We start from the raw sequence: 20885 nt of genomic DNA on the forward strand, positions 1-20885 counted from the left end.
TTGTGGCTATAATCATGAGTTAATTGTTGTCCTACCTACTAATTTGTGATAAAAACACATCTCCTCCCTGCAAAACTCTATAATCTATTTCTACTCTTGATCAGACATAATAATTTTATTCATACCACTGTTCCTACTTATTAACTAATTAGTAATCAGTAACCATTAATAGCAAATTATAATAATATACTTTTCTGGGGGGAAAAGCTTCAGGAAAATATGCTTCAGTGTTTTCAACTACAAATTACTTGGAAATTACATGATCTTGATTAAATATCAGTAATTACAACACAGTTAGTTCTAGGAAAACAAGACTCAAAAGATATTGAGAGCAATTTCTATAGATTACAACTTACATCGCTTGCCAGGACAGTAGCGAGCTGGTGTTGCTGAAAAGAAACACTTTCCAGTGGGTTGTAAGAGTGGGTTTTCCCCTTCATTTCCTTATCAAATTTTTCTTTATATTTAACCTATCATAAAGAAAAAGGACAGAGTGAATTAAGTCCCATATTTTTGTGGAAAAGTAACAATTATGTTCTTTTTTTTAAGAGATCAAATAAAAACTACCTTTCAGATGAATAGTTACAAAATGTAAATTTGTGATATTCATTCCCCCTCCATAAAGCTTAATGAGGCATTCAGAAAAATTTAATGTGCTACTTGAATATTGGTCATGAATGTCATTAAGCATGAACTAGCTCAAATTCTCTGCCCATGAGAATTATGTATTTAAAATATAATTTTTTTACATATTGGTTCCAATTTCTGTACTCCTGGAACCCAGGATCAGTTATAACTGAGAAAACACATTTCTTAAGGTCTGCCACACTTAGAAAATGGGTAATTGAAACCAGAAATTGAATGGATTTTCCTGCGGGAAATATTCCAAATAAAGAATGCAGTTAGTATCCATATTTCATTTATTCAAAGATTCATTCAAACTATATTTTCCTGCAATATCCATGTCTCAATTGTTCAAAGCCTAAGTTTTAGAAAATGGATTTCCTACAACATTCCATATCTGCTTCCTGACAGTTTGTTTTTCCTGTTTTCACACCTCGACTTATGCAGCAGAAAAAGTATGTTTAACATTCAGTCTACATTTTTTGATTCTTTAGTTATAAGACAAGAAAAGGGCTATCAACTTAGAGTCATTACATCATAGATATATTATGGTATGGATGCACATTATAGACAGGAATGTGGGGACAAGTTCTCTCCCTGAATACATAAAGAACACCTTAGCCTCTCATACCTCGTATACCCTTGATGAATGCTGCCAGAAAATCATGTACATATTTCAAAAGCAAAAATAAACTGTTTCAGGCTTTCATTTCTATTTCTATAATTTTACAGTATTTTAAAATACTGAAAAATTTTTTTCTTCTAATATACTCATAAACCGCATTTATCCACACTCCTTAAGGCTCTGCCTTGCAGCAGTCCTTATTAAACAGAATTGGAAATGACTATCTTCATAGTCCTGTTCGGGGTAGTGGTTTTCTTCAGGGATACCTGCCAAGTGTCTATGAGAGTGAGCTGATGAAGCTTGGGTAGGAATCCAGCACTGAAGAAGTATCTTCTGTGTGTTCTGTTTAAAACTAGTTTTCTGATATTTGTGCTGCCTGATAAATTTATTTTAAATAATTGGTACAGCATTTCTAAAATGAAAAAAAACATATTTTAAATTATTTTTTAATGTCTTGAAATCAGAGCCAACAGCACCAACAGAAAACGTTTAGATTTCCTCTGCTACTTAACTGGCATTCACTTCAGGATCCTTCTTACTGGGCCAGGTTCACGCCTGCACTCCCCTTTCTGAGCCACACTTCCTTCTGCTCAGTCACTTCAGAGAGATTGCTCTCCAGCAGTGGCTGGGCTACCCTCATCAGCTGATGGGTTGTGCCATGCTGATTGGCAGCAAGTTTCCAATCAATTATCCCCATTTGTTAACCTCAACCAACTTGTGCGTCTCAGTTATGTAAGTGAGAGAGTAGGTCCTCTGACTTTTGCTCCAGAGAGCCTGTCTGAGTTTCTTTCATTACTGGGATGAAATACACTAACTAACAACCAAGGCAACTTGGTGAAGAAAGGATTTATTCTCGCTCACAGTTCCAAATTACAGCCCATCACTGCAAGGAGGCCAGAGAGGTGGCCACTAGAGACAGCTACTCATGTATCATCTAAAGGACAGCAACAGAGAGCAAGGGGTAAATGCATGCTCACCCCATAGTTTGCTTTCTCCATTTTATACAGTGCCAGACCTTCTGCTCATGGGTTGGTCCTGCCCACAATATCAATGGGTCTCCCCAGTATCAATGAACATAATGAAGAAAATCCCCCACAGGCATGCCCAAAGACTCATCTCCCAGGTGATTCCAGACTCTGTAAAGTTGACACTTATCAACCTCCAAAGCATATTTCCTACAGTTTTTGTATACCAAGGAGTTGCTGCATGAGTCCATCAAATGCAAAGACAATGTGTAGATTGGCCTGAGAAATAAAAATGGCAACTTAGGTGTTCCTAAACCTGGCATTTCCTCTTCCAAGTAAAAACATGTTTCTGAGAAATAATTCTCAATCTCTTGCCCACATCATTCTGATATAATTATATCACACACACACACACACACACACACACACACACACACACACACACATACACATATATATATATATATTGAGCAGAGTGCTGTAAAATTGTTTTCATTCTAAACCTTGGTTATCTAAGTGATGTGGTTTCAAAAGATGTGCATGAAACAAAACCTAAGAGTTTCCACCATTAATCAACTACCACAAAATAACTGCATTATATAAAAATACATTGATCAAACACTGACATACAACTGGATCTTGCCTCACAGCTTCTCCATGATTTGCACATACTTGAATAAAGAGAATCAGATGGCTTATGTGGGTCAAATCTTTCACCTTCCAACTGTCTCCCTTGCTAACTGAACAGACATGTTCAACATCCTGTTCCATTTTCAATCCACAGTTCACAACCTGACTGTCTATTTCCCTAGTCACACCCTCATCTCCCAGGAGGTCCCTGCAGTGCCTTGACTGTCACTGCTCACCCAAGCATGGAACAAAGCATAGACCTGCCAGTTACGAGATCATTGCAGAAAGGAGACACAAGTGTTGATTTTAAGATCAAATGTCACTCCTTCTACCCAGACTCATTGTTTTAGTAATAAATGAAGTTCTATAACTAAGTAATGAAGTTACTTCATTTACATTATGAGTGTCACACATAGTGGCTCAAATATCCATCACTTTCTAATAAATAGAATGATGGATTATATAAAAGCAAACTCCTATTTTCTAAAGAGTTTTGACTATAGTGAGACTTTAGCAAGGCCCCACGTGACTGTTAGGCTATGATGACAGAATTTAAACTAATTCTTTAAGTGCTACTACACAGAGCCATGCCACCAGGAAATGAGTCTCCTAAACACACGTGTTTTCAGCTCTCAGGTGTCTGGCTCTCTCATGACATCACCTATGCTTAAGGTCCCCTAGAGTCAGCAAATAGAAAAACATACCTTCAGCATAGCCATAAAAACAAATGTTAGGGAAAATATTGAAAATGTGAGGAGTGGACCTTAATTATTAGAGAAAACAACACACCACGTGTCTAAAGGTATCCATTTTTCCAATCTTTGCTAAAATTGAACTGCAAGTGAACAAGACAAACAGTAAGGAATTTAAAATAGAACTCAGCATAGAAACAATTAGATTTATAAGTCTGAATTTTACACAGAATGTTATCAGTGCCTTTCTTTTTCCTTCTTTCCTTCATCCCTTCCTTCCTTCCTTCCCTTCCTTCTTTCTTCATTTTTTTCCTTCATTCATTCCTTCTTACATTTTCTTTCATTTTTTTTATTTGAGTCTGGGAACTAAACTCAGAGACTTATTTGCCTTTATTTTCTTTACAAAATAACATAATCTCACCTTTGTTTGAGTGTTAAGAATTCAAGTCCTTAAACAGACATCCACATATTTATCAACATCCTAATCTATTTTATTGCATAACCTAAAGCCCTAGGCTGTGGAACTTGCCATAGGGTAACTCAATCAAGTAATTTTTAAAACACAGACATATATACATATGGGACTAATACAAACCACATCAAGAACTATACAGAAATGAACAGAGATCCATTCACATTGGCAACTTGGGATATGACATTTAAGCTCATGCTTGGCAGTGTGAGGAAATTGGCAGAGTATGTGTGTGCCAGGAAGAAAGAATGGGAGCATCTCCAAGCCAATTAATACCCTTAGCAGTTTAAGGACACTATTTATTACTAAATTTTCCATACTGGATCTTTTAAGTTTTAAAATCATTCTTATCAATATAAAAATACACTTTTGTAACAAATGCTAATTATTATATTATATTGTTTCTCTGGTGTTATAAAACTAAACCAAGAATTTAATTCCTTCATCCTGCAGATAAATACCAAATATTAAGTTCAGATGATATAAGGACATAGTATCAATTTAACCTTACTTACAACTTTTAAGTTGATAGTTTTGACAATCCGTCTATATTTGAGATGCACATAAACTTTCTTTGTCTTGGCACATGCAATTTTATTTTACTAAAACTTTTAAACTACAACATAATAATATGTATCTTCCCAATTTAAAAGAGAAAGTTGCAGCTAGAGAGATGGCTTAATTTAAAAGTGAGTAGTGCTCTTGCCAAGGACCAGAGTTTGGTTCCCAGCAACGATGTCAGGTGACTTAGAACCACCAAGAACTCTAGTTCCAGGAACATTAGACACTTCTGGCCTCCACTGACATCTGCACTCACATGCATGCATGCACAATATGCACACACTTACACAAAGTTAAAAATAAATATTAAAAAATAAAATTTAAATGGAAAATCTTACATCTGAGATTAAAACAATTGTTCAAGTTAGTGTAATAGTTTGGTACATATTTCTGTTGCCTAGCCCAAGTAAAATCACACAGAGCACAGCGTACAGGCAAAATGTGAGCATCTCTCCCACTCACAGTCTGTTGTCATCTCCACTACACAGCAGCCCACTGCCCTGTCTTTGCCTTCTCTCAAGCACCTATTTCACCTCTTCCCTGCTTACTGAATTCCTAAGCCCTTTCTACCAATGGATGTTTGTGCCTTTGCCAAGGGCTTAGGAGTCAGTAAACGCATGAACCTCCAAGTTACTGGTGAAAATAAGAAACTACCTTTTTGGCGTTGGTTTCAGGTTGATGCACCTGAGAACACACATTCAACAAGCCATTCTAGGACTCCTATTCACTCTTCTTCCCATCTTTTCCCTTTCAGGGATTTACATACTATAAGAACAAAGGAAAAGTAAAGCTGATGGGTACAGAAGACTTGGCGATTGCAACCTGTTTAAGCATCTGATCACTCGGTGGCTACATAATTTGAGATTGAAAAAATATATTTCTAAAAACCCCGATGGGGGGACGTCAAAAGGCAGGACTCTTGTGGGCTGATTCTGAAATGTGAAAATAAATACTCTGGTTGAAATTTTCTTTACCAACTCATAGGGAGGACTGGGTAGAGTGGAGTTAAGCTCGGAGTCTGGGTGAGGGCTACCGCTCTCTGTCTGCCCTGTCTGAGAATTCATCTAAAAGAAAAGTAGGTGAGAAAACACTCCAAGTAATAAAAAAAATAAAAATAAAGAATGACGGTTCTTAGGAAGTTGTGGGATCTGTGGGCTGGGTGTCCATTCTAACAATGCACTCACAGTTCTAATAAGCAGCTGTCAGATCAATCTTACAGAAACAAAGAAACAAAGTAACATGTCCCAGGTCACTCAGCAAGCAAGCCACAGAACCATAGTGTAGCTCAGGGGGTCTTGCTCTACTGCCATGTTTCCTACTCACTGAAAGGGACCAGACTGCTTTTGTACAATCTACTGTGTGGCTGAGGAAAAATGTCCATCTGTAGCGAAGGAAGGGAGGTACAAGTCAGGGAGGGGGCTGGTCAAATGGCTCAAGAGGGTGCTAGCTGCCAAGCTATAATGGTCTGAGTTTGATCTGTGGGACCCACATCATGGAAGTTGTCCTCTAACCTCTACGTGAGATCTATAGCACCCACACACATGCACAATAAACCCAAAGCAAGTCCAAGCTCTCTTGCCTTCATAACAAACATTATTAGGGATAATCTGGGCTTCCATAGCTATCTTAGGCCTTTTATAAGAGTTTTGTCCAAGCATATCTTCAACTTCCTATGCTTTAGAAGCCTTCCAAGCCACAAAGTTGTTTTATAAGCAAAAGGTCTGGTAAACTGTAAAACAATTAACACAAGTCACAATTACATTCTTGCATCTTTCACACACATCCCTTCTCTCCACCTCCCTCCTCCACTAAAGCCAAGGAGACTTCTCAGGGGGTAGATCATTTCCTGTGTGATTCTTGCAACAACTCCCAGCTGGCCCATGGGATTTTCATCTCTCACAGAGGCCAACCATTCCTGTAGAGTGTTGACATCTTAACCTGCCTGGAGTGATGTCCACATAAGCTGTCCCTCATCAAATTTTTCTGTGATTATATATTTCTCACCCGAAAGTGCAAGCTAACTGAGTGATTGCAGTTGAGATGGTGATAACTTTTTTCTTTTTGAATCTAACTCAAAGACATACATGAGCATGTACACATGCATGTGCACACACACACACACACACACACACACACACACACACACACCCTGCATTACATGTGGGAATCGCTTTCTCTTTTAACTACTCTGATGATACAACACATCATTCCTACTATTAACAGTTGGGTTGGGAGTTATTAATTTAACAGCTACAGAGTTTAGTTTACAGGACGAAGAACTGGATGGATGGTGATGATGGTAGTACATTATGAATTCATTTAATACTGTTAGACTTCAAATGGTCAAAATAGCAAATTGAATGAATGCTGTGAAAAACACCAAGACCCAAAGTAACTAGGGAAGGGAAGGGTTTATTTCATCTTACAGCCACCATGTGACAGACCATCACTGAGGGAATTCAGGGCATGAACTGAAACAGAGATGATGAAAGCTGAAGAAATGCTGCTGACTGGTTTGTTCCTTCCAGATTGCTTCACTGCCTCTCCTATACAGCCCAGATCCACCTACCCAGGAATAGTGCCACCCACAGAAGACTGGGCCCTCCTACCAAGTAGCAATCAGAAAAAAATGTCCCCACACATATGCTCACAGGTTAATCTGATAGAGGCAATTCCTCACTTGTGATTTCCTCTTCCTAGATATGTTTAGATTTGTGTCAGGTTAAGAAAGTATATTAATATATGAATATAATATCATGTGCTAATATATTATATAAAAGGAACACATGATTTCTGTTCTGCTGTGTAAGCAATGCCATATAGTACAAATTAACATAACACTGACCTTTTTCTCATTAAAGTCCTCCCAGATTCCTGTTTATGGCTATAACTGATCCCCCTTGATTCAGAGGACCCACTGCTGTCCTCAGTAACCTTCCATCCTTTATTTGAGGCTTTCCTCTTGAGCAGATTTCCCTCCCTTTAAACCTAGTCTTGCTCAAAACTCCCACCTACACAAAACCTTTCTAACGACATGTACTTCTCCCCCACACTAGCAAGAGACAGCATGCTGATGGGTACAAATGACATTTCACTTTAATTCTGTTGACATTTATCTTTCTCCTAATAAATCTGAGCATCTTTCCACATAGTTATTGGTCATTTCTTTTTCCTCTCTGTAGAATCCTATTCACCTCATTTCTCACTTTTTCTTTTGAGCTCTTTGACATTTTTGTTTCCACCTTAAAGAACTTAAGAGGGTGCTCAGCAGTTAAGAGGACTCATCACTCTTGCAGGGCACCCAAGTTTGATTCCTCACACGCACATGGTAGATTACAACCACCTATTACTCCAGGCCCAGATCATCTCATATCATCTTCTGACCTTCAGGAGCATCTTTATGCATATATGTATGCTTGGACACACACACATACATATACAATAAAAAAGAGCCTATGACAAACACAGCTATTAAAATATTTTATCATGTATATTATATATAAATCTTTTTGCAAATATTTTGAGATAATTGCTCTTCTTTTTATTATTCAAAAATATTATTTCAATTTTTCCCTGTCTGTACAAATGCAACAATTGTTTAATTTATTCAATTATTTAATTTGATCCTCAGTTTTGAATTATTTAGATTTGAATTGGAATTACATAGAACCTTTAATTGGAAGAAATAACATTATGGTGATGTTGAGTAACAAGAATCTCAAACCAGGAATCCACTATATCTTTCTAGACTTAGGATTTATTTTATATTATTCAGTCATACTTTAGATCTTTATCTATTTATATTGCTCCATTTTGAAGTATAATATAAGAAAAGGATTTTCCCCCAATTGAAAACTATAAATGCATTTTTAAAAAAATTTTGTTAACATTATTGTTGACTCTGTCACTTCCCCCTCAATAAGCTTCCTTGTTTATTTGCTGACTTCCTTGAGGTTTCTGAGACAGGGTCTCAGGGAGTAGTCCAAGCTGGCCTTTGAATCATACTCCTCCTGCCTTGGCCTCTTGAGTGTTGAAATGACAAGTGGAGGTCAGCACATATGGCAGAGATTTTAATATTTGTGCAATTATTGTTTCTGACTATTCTGTTAGAAACTCTGGACCTCTGGTCTTGTTAAAAAACAATTCTTGTGCTATATAATAACCCCTGAATTTTCTTTTAATATTTTAGTTTTTACATTCCTATCTTTCAGTTTGCTTGTTGGCATTCATTTGTTTGGTTTTGGCTTTGCTTTACTTTGAGATGGGGTCTCATTCTGTAATGCAAGCTGACCTCAAACCTTCTGCCTCAGCCTCCTGAGTCCTAGACTTATATGAATGTAGCATCACAATTGACCTGAATTCATATTGTTACTCTACCTGAGATTCATTTTTGTATAGGGATAAAGATGTGGACCCAATTTTCTTTCACCACAATGGGTGGCTAGTGACATTAGCACAATTTATTAAGTGGCCTAACTTTCCCCACTGACTTGAGTCAATACTTTTGCCATACATTAAATTCTTAGACATACTGGAATCTATTTCGGGAATGTCACTCCATCCCATTGATTATTTTACCTCTCAATATATACTAACCCCATACTGACTTATTCAAATGGTTTTCTATTATTTCTCCATAACTGATCTCCATTCTCACACTGTTAAAGGCTCTTTCTGAAAACTCCCATCAACAGAAACTTTAAATTTATTTCAGCCATATTCTTAATAATCCTTTTGGATTCTAATTGAAATTGAATGACATTTATATGATAATTCTGAAAAAACTGAAATTTTAACCTGCTAAACTCTCAATCTATTTACTTTCCAGATTTTTAGACTCTTTAGGACTAATGTTCTAAAACCAGATTTCAAGGTTTTGTGTATTATATCTTGCCTTTTTTATTTTCTAATTAAGGAAAAAGGTTTATAAATCGAGAAAATATTTTATTACTAAGTTAAAGTTGTATGTGTGTCTATTTTGTGTAGATGTGCATAAAATATGGCTTTTGGTATTGGCTGTCACTATCTCTGGACATACAATATGACCAAACTCATTAAAACAGGTTCCGATGAGAGCCCAGGGGAAAGAAAACTATGCTTTGTTCTGAGAATTAGACGTTTTCCCCCTCTGCCGAAATTTGTAATTATTGCAATCCTAGCTGAAGTAGCTTCAGAAACACTACCTCTGTTTATTCTTACAATTAAATATATTATCTATTTGAAATGTTTTCCATGTTCCTTGAAATAAAACCTCTGAATAAAGCCATTGAAGAATCATCACACTCAAGCCTTACCTGACTAGAAAGTTTTGAGGCTTCCACAGCATGTTCAAAATCTGGTCTTCCAATTACAGAAGGCTCTTTATTCACTATGCCTTGCCCTTTCTTGTATTCTGCCTGAAGTGAATAATGAGAAAATTTTAACATTCCTACTTTATATTACACTAACATTAGTCACAATAAAATATAATGGTCCCTTAGCCCATTAAAAGTATTTCATACAGCATACCCAATACTGAAATAGTGACTGCCGAAGCAGAAATTCATTTTGTAGCAACTTGAGTAAATTCAACTTTCAGCAGTAAAACAATTACTTATTTTAATCTAAGTAGCCAGACATCATCATCTTTATTCTGATTTCTAAAAAACACTAGGGCTTTTCTGGAGAGATGAGACTCTGCATTCTTTACTAAGATAGCAGTTATTATTTCATCCATGGAAAACAGGTACTAGCAGTTGAATTGGTTTCTTTATCGATTTTAAGGGGGCATGGGCTATGCTATTCCAAGAGTTAACTTTAACCAGGATGCTTGGTGCACTCAAGTGAAATGACATTAACTTGGAAGAGCATCCCAGAGAAGATAAGACACAGCCATGGCATGCAGGAAATGTGCAGAAGTAAGTGCTGGTTGAACAGAATCGGCAAACCACCAGCAACAGATGGGAAGAGGCCAAGCTGAGCTCCCTGGATGGGAGTAAGGTGAGAGATTAAGTGGGATCAGAAGACTGACAAGTCTGGCTTCCAAGCTGAGACATCTGAATGTGATCATATACCCAGGAGTGTGCATTCCTCTAAAAATATGCTAATACTAGATATAGTCAAGCTGAACATGGGCAGTTCATGCATATCCCCCAAAATTTACATAATCAAATGGATAATTCAGGACAGAATTGAGATGTCATTAATTCAAATGAATTGATTATGCTATTTGAATTACCCATCCAACTTCTAATGCTGAGCTCAGTCTCCCTCCAAAATAAAAAAGAAGTCACATCTGCACACGATTCAGAGAGATAAATTACATTGCTTATGATCTTGGAGATCTGAGTTGCCTTCTTGATATCCGGTCTGTCAAGCTCCGCTGTATACATGTGGATGTCCTGCACATCTTTTCTATAAGAAATCTGATTAAAAAGACAGTTTTGATTGGAAAAAAGAATAAATTAGTCATTTCATTTAGCTACCACCACTTCCATAGAATTATTTCTCCTTGCCATGATAGCTTTAAGAACATATTAACTTTGTTACTTTTCATGACTTTTGTCCAGATCGTTCACCTCCACTGATATATTAACTCTTTGCTATCCCATGTCTCATTAAAGTGTCTGAAATAGATATATACTATGAAATAGAAGAGCAAAACTAGGGCACAAACCAATCTGAAAGGATTTTTCTATATAGCACTCTATGAAAATGTTTTGTGCCTAATTGTGTATGTTTATATTCTCACACATACACAACATCCTTGGTCCCGTCCATCTCATATCCATCCATCCAGGGGATGCAGGACAATCCCTGACAAATACACATAATCACTCCCCTGGGGAGGGCAGGTGAAGCATCCTCTGCCTTCGTGACTACACCTTTCTCTTCCTTCCCAGCTGAACTCCTCAGATATTCGTGCCTAGGAGATACTTATCTACTATTAGATTACATCATTACTATAATCTAATTCTACCAAAGAAAAACAATTATATTAAGGAATCTTGTCGCTCAGAGTGTGTGTTAGGCATAAACCAGCCACAGGGTGAAAAGTGGAGATTTAAAGAGGAAAAACAGACAAGTGCCAACAAATGTAAAATACTTTTGATCCCATGGCTTGTTTCCATTACCTTGATTGACAAATGGGTGGAAAAGATGAGAACAGAATTATGATAGCGCATGATGGCCAACATCTCCTCATGCACCTGCTTCTCTATGTCATGAAATGTGACAATCTACAGTCCTAGCAGTCGGGTACAGTTCTTTCTGGCAGTGTTACCAGCTCTGTCTGATGTGTCTATTAGAATGTATTCTGCTAAAGTTATAGTGCAAAGTATATGGTCATTTTTAAAATCTATCTTTGTTTTTTTCAGAACATAAAGGAGTATAATACAGACATAGGAGCCACTGGGCCACCTATACAAATGGTACAACATATTCCTAATGTTGCCAGCAAACTTCCTGCAATGGTACCATATGGACTATTCATTAAAAATTGACATCTCTGGGATCCACTTACAATCCTCTGGAGCAGAGTGTTGGCAAGTGGGGCCTAAGTATCTGATTCCAATTAATTCCTAACTGCTCTCCATGACTCAGTATTGGTATTACTGACCTACTTGCCACTCTCCTTTCACATTTCAGAGTTTTAAAATGTTCCCCCATAGTTCCCATTTTTCCCAATGGTAATAACCAGGAGTCAAAACAATTGGACATTAATACTTCAATGGGTTTCCAATGCACTGTGTGACTTCATTTCAGTGAGATGCGAGGTGCCTGCTTTAACTCTCATGAGCTTGCATTTGCCTTAACACCAAGACTATTTTTTAAAATTGCATTTACAATCATCAACCTGTCTGACAGGTGAACATAGCTTAAACACAATTAGTATAATTTCATCAAGAACATCTGTTTTCTTTGGCATGTAAGATTCTCATGAGCTTCACCTTAACCAGTAATTTTAGGTAGGTTTTATGCAAGCAAGTAGTAAATGAAATATAAGAATTCATCGAACACAGAGTTATTTTGTGGGGTGGATTTTAAATGTTCAGGACTCTTTAAGCAAGGCGATTTCATTGGCTACAAAAAGCAATGTACTCATCTGCAAACGACACCACCTCAGTTCCAGTCCATACCGACTTAAACACAAGCTGTGTAAACAAACACCAGTTCTCAGGTGAAAACAAACCAAAATTATTACCCATCTCCATGACTAACTGCTTCTAGGTTACCACATTCACATGAAATCCACCAGGGGGGATATGGCTTTTTGTCTAGAGAAGAATGGGGGGAAAGATGGAAACCCACACTTTTTGAACAGAACCACAACCTTTCAGAAACCTCCGCTTTACATGGGTTACCTAATTATATGCTGTTCTGCCTAATGACTGCTTGAAGAGAGGCGAACGGTACAAAGGCACAGGAGCAGGATTTTGAATAGGGCCCCATCATCCATGTAAATTGCAAATTAGAGGCCAACATATGCAACTCAAAACAAATATTAAGATTGACATGAGCCGCACATCAAACAGGAGGACACCACAGAGCCTCGCAGGAGAAAAACACAGGAGCCAGTTCACCATCTTCCATGGCACCACTGATAGGGAAATGCCACAGGAAAGGGGGGCTGCCATCCAGGACACTCAGGTAGCAAGCTGTCAATCACACCCTCTGTTATGATGGCTGACAGTGTTTGTGGGGCAGGGGGTGGCAGCATGACCTCCTGCTGGATGGATTACTTGTCTTTCTGTGTGTGTGTGTGTGTGTGTGTGTGTGTGTGTGTGTGTGTGTGTGTGTAGGTCAAAGAACAACCTCGGATGTTAGTCTTCAGGCATCTTTTACCTTTTATTCTAGACAGTGTCTGTCATTGGCATGAAACTTCACCACATAGACTAACTAGCCGCTGAGCACCTGGGATCCATCTGTTTCCACCTCCCATCTTGCCATTCATTACTAGGAATGCAGGTGTGTGCCATTCTGCTGGCTTTGTATATGGGTTCTAGGTGTCCAAAATCCAGTCCTCATCATTGGGAGGTAAGTGCTATACGACTGCTTCATGGCCCCAGGCTCCCAGCATGTGTTGTCTGGAAAGTGCTTCCTTTTCTTTCAATGTGGTTAGGTAGTATCCACTAATGTAGTAGGACCCTCCTATACCCAGACTATCCGATCGAGTTGCATACCCATTTTGAAGTCATGACTAGAGCCTAACCAGGACTAGAGTCACCCACAGGACCTGAACAAGAGGGACAAAGTGCCAGCCTTCTTTCCTCTGAGGTCAGCCGCTATACACATGGCTTAAGTTGGAGACAGCAGCTGACTCTTTGAGTCCTCACAGACACTGTCAGTTGGAGCTGACACTGCATAGAGCTGAACAGAACCAAGCTATGGGGTGGGAGAGGGCTTCTTGTGAGAATGTGAGTGGGTCTGGGTCCAACTTACCCGAAGGAAGCTTAAGCTTTCTATTTATAGCTAGGCCTCCAACTTCAATTATCACTATGCATTCTGCACCTTGGATTCGTTGTAGATTAAGAATATTTGCAAAGGAAAATTGTGTCAATATCCCCTGAGTAATACAACCACCATTAACCTAGCATTTAAACACTATATTAAGTATTGTGAATAATCTAGAGGTGGCTAAAGATATGAGTGCAGATATACAAAGCTCATATGCAAATATCACTCTATTTTATGTAAAATACCTGAGCATCCTTGGATTTTTTTTTTTGTGTGTGTATGTAGAAAAATCCTGAGCCCATCCCTGTGGATACCAATGCAAGACTGTATATAAACCAAAAAACTCTTCATTTTTACTTAAGGTACATTGAGATGGAGTTCTGTCGCTAACTCTAGAGACATCCATTCATGGTTTCTATAGAGTCACATCCATCCTTTATCACCTCCAGTAAAGAGGTGGATGCCACCAATAGTCTGGCTCTGGATCTTGCCCCTGTCTCACCATATTCAGCTCTGCCCTGGCCTCATCCCTTTACGTACTGCTGCTGTCTACTAGTCTCCATGTATTCTCTCCTTTCAGTATTTCTGTAGCTGCTACATAAGGGCCATGTCTTTTGTGGGTTCCTTCATCCACGCAGTGTGTTCAGTGTGTCACATCAACTCTTTAAATCCCCACCCTGTCCCTGTTGAGGATTGTCTAGACTCAACGGGGCTCTAGCAACACTTCCTTCTAGGACTGGAACCACATTCTCCAGCAGCTCCTCTTTTCAGTTATGGGTTAGAATGGGCTGATAAAGGGAATGCTCATGGGATTTTGAAAGTAGAAGGAAAACGGATGTTTGCTCTCCAAGTCCAGGCAGACACAGGTGCAAGGGATTTACAGCCAGCTCTTCAGGATTATATAATGGTCATGTGAGACTCCTTGCTTGGGTAATTCATAAACTGAACAGAACCAAAGCCTCCGTGGATGGTCCTTGAAGAGAAGGTAATGCACTTGGGGAGGAGAGAGAGGCTCACACAGGTGATGCCTTTAGAAGACAGGCACTGTGCAAGCAGACAGACCAGAAGGCAACAAATGCACCTAGACTGAAACCAGTCACTCTGCTGCTCCAGTGAAGAGCCAAATAACTAGTGAAGGCAAAACCAGTCAAGAAAGATTTCTTAGGTGGGTGGGGGAGAAATGAGTAGTGCAGAGAGTTTAGGGAGGTCACTGTTTAATTGCTCTGAAGGAAACCTTCTATAACCATTAGAAATGCTGCTATCAGAGCACCTTCCTAGATACCATCAAACTGGCACATAGCCCAGGAATCTTTTTTTGAGCACTGCAGACTGGATATAGCACCTCATACGTACTAGCAAGTACCACTAGCTAAAACACAGCCTCCAGAAAGCCCCTCTTTACTCACTTAAACATTGTTTTCTATGAGAGAATATAAATACTTTAAATATAAGTAAAGGTATGGTTTGGTGCTATACAGCAGAGAGAAAGTAACTTTGATTTTTCTAAAAGATGGAATAAAGCACATGTATAGCTAGAACAATCTATCACTATTGTCATCATTGTTTATAAGCCATTGGATAGTTGATAAACATTTTCTTATTCATAATTTAATCTCATTTCTACCACAACCTTCCGGGGAGAGAAGAGGTAATTCTAATGATTCTTTCTGAGAGGTGAACCAGACATTATATATCTATTTTTAATGCTAAATCCTGAGTCATCGCTATTGCAAATTGCTTGGAGAACCTCAGAAAGCCATAATCGTTTTTCCTAGTATCATTTTACTCAATTATCTGCAAGCTTTTTCTTTTTCTGATGAGACAGAGCCTTAACTGCTGATAAGTTTTTGTTCATCTTAAGACAGTAGGTACATCATGCTTGGGGAAAAAAAAATCAAAGTTTCTTGTTTCTCCCACTGAGCACATTTTAATGCACATTGAACTGATTAGCAACACCAACTTAGGAAAGCTGACCATTCCAGTCCTACCATCAGCCATGTAACCTGGAAAACTGAAACAGCTACTTGAGATCCGCTTGACTTAGTGCAGAACGACTAGCCGGTTCCCGTCTGTGAAAGATTGATGAGACCTAATAATGGAACTGAGGTTTTCATTACAAGCCCATCTTTTGGGGGGAAATCATAGGAGAAAAATACCTCCAGTTTCTCTAATTATATTAGGAATGTGTGCCAGGGGCACATCCCTTAAAATATGAAAGGATTTACATCAGCTGGTTTGAATAATTTTTTGATGACAGTATCAACAAGAGAGAGGTATGGGGACATTTTTGAATTTGCCTTTCTGACCTAATTCACTTTTCATATTTATTTCCTGGTGATATGGCCCTTTAAAGGATTGAACTTCTTTTTATTGGTTCAAGTTAACTGTCATATCACCCTAAACTCTGCAATCACCTCGCAAAGCAGGAGGAAGGCCAGATAGGCCTACTATTTCATGAAGCAAGGAGACCCTCTGTGGAGCTCTTCACAGATATCATCTCATTGAAGACTTGAGTTACTCCTTTGAAGTAAGTACCACTGCTGCCCCCACTTAAGGGATGCGACAGCTGTGCTCCTCGGACAAGGAATGTGTCCAAGGTCATCCATGTGATTTGGCAAAGCAAACATTTCCGTCATGATCTAATGCCAAATTCCTTTTCTAATGTGTGCTCTAGTGAAGACCATCACGAGAAGGGTTGCTTTCTGTCTTCTGTGATCACTCAACTAAAATTCTGAGTTATGCAAGAGATTACCACTACCCATCACCAGCCCAAATACTGTTCGCCTTAGAGCTCCTAGTTATTTGAAGGTGAAAATCTAGTTGAACCATCAGAATCTTTTGTTTATGCATAGGTATTTAAACAGAAAAAGGGAAAAGGGGAAAAAGGAAATCACTTCGGCCCACTGAAGAGCATCCTAACAAGAGGTAGGGCAGGAAAGCAGCCGCTACCAAGGCTCCAGAGCACAACTGCCTACCCTCTTGCTTAATGGATCTTGGATCTTAGAGCACTGGCTTGATTGGTGTGGATACATAAGAAGCTAACAAGTCGACTTTCACTGTTTGTAGAATAATCCAATATTTATGTTTATTGTTATTTCTCTCCTCTCTCTCTCTCTCTCTCTCTCTCTCTCTCTCTCTCTCTCTCTCTCTCTCTCTGTGTGTGTGTGTGTGTGTCATACACACACACACACACACGCACACACGCGCCTATGCCATACCATACATGTGGAGATCAGAGACAGTTCTCCCCTTTCCACTATGTAGGTCCCAGGGATCTAACTCAGGTCATCAAGCTTAGCAACAAGCCTTTACCCACAATGCCATCTCCCTAGTCCCCAGCTTTTATTTGATATTAAGTCACTCGTGCCCAAGAGTAAAGTGACATTCCCCATTGCAAAAGACTAATTCTACTAAATTCTACTAGGAAACTCTGTGTCCCCGTTCTTTGGGTTGAAGTTTTCTGGGAGATGTTTTATGGTCCTGAAGCAAGCTCCCCTTGTGGCTTCCAAGGCCTGTGTTAAATTTCATATTGTAAAGACAGCAAATGTATTATTCTACAAGGCTTGGCTAGGGAAGAATATCAACTACCTCAAGGTAGAATACAAATATCATTTTCACTTTAAATCTGAGTAAATAGTCTTAAACAGTTTCTAAATCCTATTATATGTACAAACTTTGCATGTAAAGGTTGAGCTGAGTCGGCAGAGGAATGTAAGTAAACACATCATTTTCCCATAAGTACACAGTATTGAATGGAGAAGAAAGGCGTTTTGCTCTAGCCCTCAATCCCTCAATCACAGACCTTTTAAAGGAAAAGACAGAGTTAAAATAATAAGCCTGGGTCTTAGGATAAGGAACTTCAGTATTCGAATTTCAGTGAGCAACAGAGTTAGACAGGCTTCTGGGGATCCATGGAACACTAGCCCTCACCCCTGTCCACCAGGCCTCCAGGTTTGCATTTGAATTCAAGGTTTCTTCAGTGTCAAACAGTGGAAACTCTAAGATCTGAATTATTTTTTCCTGCAGAGCACATGAATTTAGATAATAACTTATATTGCTCTCACCCTTTTAATTCTCATTGAAAATCCTGCTAAGCATCAGTGGCTCTTCAGTGATGCAACAGAAAAGGTAGAATTACGAATTTGATTCCTTTTGGTCTGATTTTATTTGTATACAAAATGCGCCTCAACACAGCATTCTTTTAAGAACTAAAAATGACCAGTCTTGGCACAGTACCTGGTATGTGGCTGAGCTGGGTAAGTGGTAGTTATGAATATTATAGACCCTCTATAAGCAAACACCACTTGCAAATCTTTCCCTTAAAATATAGCCCTGCTGACAATTGCTGACACTTAGCCTCTTCAGCTCCCACCAGCACTGAGGTGTCCATGAGAACACTTTGGCAATGGTGAGTGGTTTTCATGTTTGGGCCATAATGTCAAGCCTCACTCTGATTTTCACTTAAACACTTACCTGCTGCAATTTCATATCAAGTAATGGTGTACACAGTGCAAATAAACTGCCACAGTGTTTGAGCCTAAAGTGTCTCCCACAGACCCTGTTTGGATGTTCAGTGACAAGTCTGGGGCATGCCTTTGAGAGCTATGGAACTTTTAGGAAATGGGGCCTGGGTTGAGGTGGGAATTTGAATGTTCTGTCTGTCCCTAGATCCAGCCTAGACCTCACTACTTTCTAGTCTGCCATCATGGAGACACTTACATCTGACGTTCCTTGCCACCGTGGATGCAGCTACTGCAGAACCATGAGTTCCCATCCAACGTGGGACTGCAATTTCTCTAAAACCATGAACCAAATATCTCTTCCCTCTCAAAGGTTACTTCTGTCAATTATTTGGTCACAGTGATGAGAACAACTAAAACGTAGATACTCTGTAAGACTAGGCCCTGAGGGCAGTCATCAGAATAAACTGTTCATTTTCAAATCAAAGTTTCAGGTTTTATATAGACATCACAAAGAGGGCCACATGGTAGGGCAGATTCTGTGTGGGCTGAGGAAAAAGCACCAGGAGTGTTTCTAGGAAGGGGTGGGAGACTTCTGGTCCTACCTAGGACTGGACATATCAGTACTGATACTAACCCATCAAGAACCTAACCAACATTTTGCACATTTTTGGAGCCCAGAAAACTCACAATTCTGCTATGATTTCAGAAAAAATTGTATTTCTAGGCCACAGTGATAGTGGTAATTGATCAAATGCATGGAAGCCTTGAAGGACTTCAAACCAAAGAAGGAATGCGCTGTCTTTAACTAGCTCCTTCCCTCTTGGCTCCTGATCCTAAGCCACTAGGAACCTGCTTTCATAGTGCGTATCTGCTGGACCTTAAATTCAATAATTTGAACCCCACAAGCATTCCAAAAGAACGTGCTGTAGGGAACCCTAAAACGAGAGTTTGTGTTTCCTCTGCAGTCACTGATGGCAGCTGGGTTTTCTGCCAGTGCCCCCGTCATTCTGGAGTAGAGACCATGAACTTCCACACATTGTCAAGGAAGTTCAGTAAAGGCTAATAACCAAATTGGTCACAGAATCCACATGCATCTTATTCAAAGCACAATTTACATTGCCTGAAATGCCTCATGATTTAAAGGTGTTCAACAAAGGGTTTAATGATAGTCATCAGAATAAAGAATAATTCAAATAAAAAAATGTTAAAGTCCTTGTGACTAGAGTGCCATGATATTTTAATCTCAAGAAAATAACCCATTATTTTTTCAGAAAATTATGAAGAATGAGCTTGCTTACATTACTCTGGTGTCTGTTGACCTCCATGGCATGTCTCACCTCTGGAGGTTCCTTCATGTGGGCATAATCTGAAAGCCCTTTCTCGGCATCATGCTTCTGTTTGTAGGCAACCTTCAAAGGCACAGAAGGATTAGACCCGTTAGAGGTGTGTTCAACACTCTGGCTGACAGGTACATTTGCCTGAGAGTCTGTAACAAGATAATGCCTTGGAACTCCAAAGTTGCAGTTTATCTCAAATATCCTTGAATAAGAGATTAAAACCTCAATTTTATTCATCTGCCTCAAATCTTGGCACCAGTTTGGGGACATCCTCAACAACTGAGAGCCTGCAGGGTTACTAATGTGCAAGGTTAAATCAAGAGGGAGCAATTGACCAAGTGGAGGGCAAAAAGAATGTGTCAAAGTGAACTGATTATTTTATTTATTAATTAATCATTTTAATTTTGTGTATGTCTGCACGTCTGTGTGAAGGTGTATGTGTATGGGTACTGATGCCCAAGGAGGCAGGAGGCATCAGATACTCCTGGAGCTGGAGGTACAGGTGGTTGTAGAATGTACTGGGAAGTGAACTCCAGTCCTCTGCAAAATCCATATGCACTATTACCTGCTGAACCACCTCTCCATTGCCGTGAACTACTTTATGCCATAAATTGCTTTTAAATGAAAACTTCTGATTTTGTATAGACACAAATGGTTGACTTATATGATATGGCATATGATCTGATAATCATCATTAAATTTCCCAATTAGAAGAATATTTAACATACAGGCAAAGTTCTCAGATAGGTCAAGCCTAGTCCTCCATAAGGAATATGTCATCCCAATGCCATCCATCACTACCATTCCAGGTTTGTTCTTTACTAAGCTGGAGAGGGGATGTGAAAAGACGCCTCAGAAGGAGACAGAGTGAAACCTGGAACCATAGCTGGGAATAAAAGAAAGGAAATGGTCTGATTGTGTTAGACAAATAGTTATAACTCAGGAGATCATAACTTTGGATTGTCTAACAGCTCATTTGTTCTTACCTCTTACCCCGCTACTCCTTAACAGATGGAATGAATTAATGAGGCTAAAGAGAGCATTAATACCTGGGAAGTCATTGTCCTTACAGTCCTAATTG

The 20885-nt window shown here is 39.0% G+C and overlaps 1 protein-coding gene across 3 annotated transcripts in view; it reads right to left on the minus strand.

The window, feature by feature from the left end:
* The window catches only part of Nebl (nebulette), a 364943-nt gene that overhangs the window by 74845 nt on the left and 269213 nt on the right, over window positions 1-20885 (minus strand). Inside the window, exons 10-13 of one of the 3 annotated variants that reach the window (XM_036186871.1) lie at window positions 19766-19876; window positions 10872-10973; window positions 9864-9965; window positions 357-470 (exon numbers count right to left, since the gene is read on the minus strand). The exons of the other annotated variants lie outside the window; for them this stretch is intronic. Coding sequence (XP_036042764.1) covers window positions 357-470; window positions 9864-9965; window positions 10872-10973; window positions 19766-19876 — 429 coding nt within the window. The remainder of the gene's footprint in view (window positions 1-356; window positions 471-9863; window positions 9966-10871; window positions 10974-19765; window positions 19877-20885) is intronic. 3 annotated transcript variants of the gene reach the window in all.

The sequence above is a fragment of the Onychomys torridus genome, chromosome 5 (genome assembly GCF_903995425.1).
Source record: "Onychomys torridus chromosome 5, mOncTor1.1, whole genome shotgun sequence".
Taxonomy (NCBI): domain Eukaryota; kingdom Metazoa; phylum Chordata; class Mammalia; order Rodentia; family Cricetidae; genus Onychomys; species Onychomys torridus.